Here is a 1,340-nt window from a genome sequence, read left to right on the forward strand (position 1 = left end):
ACACTTATAAAATTATTACTAAATGGGAAAGAGTCTGAACGTCACTAGCCGGATGCTCCTGCTGAAGTATGTCCAGAAAGGAGAGAGAGGAGAGGGGCAGAGGGAGGCGGAAGGGGCAGGAAGAGGGGAGGAAGGAGAGCTCCGTCTGCACCCCAGGGCTGCCTGGCCTTTGCCGCCCACTCGTGCCAGGTTCGTGACTGGTTGCTGGCATCAGGTGCCACAGCCCATGGCCAGCCTCGGGCTTCCGGGTCCTCCCGGTGTCCTGTAGACCAGGCCACAGTGCCCACCTGATGAGCACCAGTTCTTCTCCCGCGTCCGCATCATTGCCACCTGTCCCCAAGTCAAGGACTGGCTGGCACCCTGGGAAGCCCGGCAGGAGGGTGCCTGGCCCACTCTGCCCTTGTTATCAGTCCTGGTAATCAGAGCTGCTGGGCTAAGCAGAGAAGGAACGCAGGCGCGTAGCTCAAACGCAGGGTTGGATTATATGTGGATTTCCTTTATTTGTTCTCTTTCCTCCTTTGCTTCTGCTAATCCAGATTTGATGGGAAATGGGACACAAACTGTTCTGAAACCCCTCAGAGCCTTTGTCCTGTCAGGTCCCAGCCTGCTTGTGGCTTTGTTTCTGTCACCTTTCACTGTTACTTCCCAAGCCAGAGTCCCGGCCATGCACTGTGCTGTCTCTGAAAATCAGCTCCAAATGATTTTTGAAACAGAGCTGTTCTCGGAGAACCACGGCGTCCGTGAGCTCCTTCTGGCTGGAGGGAGGAGACACAGGCAAGCTCGGCACAGCTGGGGATGTGTAGCAGCTCAGCCCCCGGCCCCAGGCCTCACTCCTCACCCACAGACACCCCAGGCCCACACAGTCCCTGCAGAAGAGACCTCGGAGTGTGGGCTCTGGCGTTCTGGCCCAGGAGGCTGGGTGTAGCTAAGGAGAAGCATGGCTATTTCCAAATAGCTAGAAGACAAGGCTGCTTTGTTATTGTTGTGTTTAATAAAAATTGGTAATTTTTATTTTGTTTCATTTTGTTCTGTTGTCATTGTTTCCCTAGTTATCCGCTGGATGTGCGGGGAAAAGTCTTTAATTAGAAAGCTAATTAGGGAGAATGTGAAAGTTCTGTGTCAATACTGATTGGATAAAGTCTCATTTTATTGGAAGAAGACTGATCCTCAGAGAATTATTTGAATCAGCTGAAAAGAGTCTAAATGATAATGCCGAGAAAGTAGGTGAAAAGCTGGAAATTCTCTTTGTGAGGGAGAGCAAGGAGCCCCAACAGGAGACTGAGTCGTCTTAACTTCGGTCTTTCCTCCTCCTCCTCCTCCTCCTCCTCCTCCTCCTCCTT

At 52.0% G+C, this 1,340-nt stretch overlaps 1 protein-coding gene across 1 annotated transcript in view; it reads left to right on the forward strand.

Annotated features, from left to right (window-relative positions):
• The first annotated feature begins 664 nt into the window (after window positions 1-664).
• The window catches only part of LOC104872733 (disintegrin and metalloproteinase domain-containing protein 21-like), a 47,054-nt gene continuing 46,378 nt past the window's right edge, over window positions 665-1,340 (forward strand). The window contains 1 exon segment of the mRNA XM_033757422.1: window positions 665-740. Coding sequence (XP_033613313.1) covers window positions 665-740 — 76 coding nt within the window.

Source organism: Fukomys damarensis, unplaced genomic scaffold (genome assembly GCF_012274545.1).
Source record: "Fukomys damarensis isolate Sample0158 unplaced genomic scaffold, DMR_v1.0_HiC HiC_scaffold_30, whole genome shotgun sequence".
Classification (NCBI taxonomy): domain Eukaryota; kingdom Metazoa; phylum Chordata; class Mammalia; order Rodentia; family Bathyergidae; genus Fukomys; species Fukomys damarensis.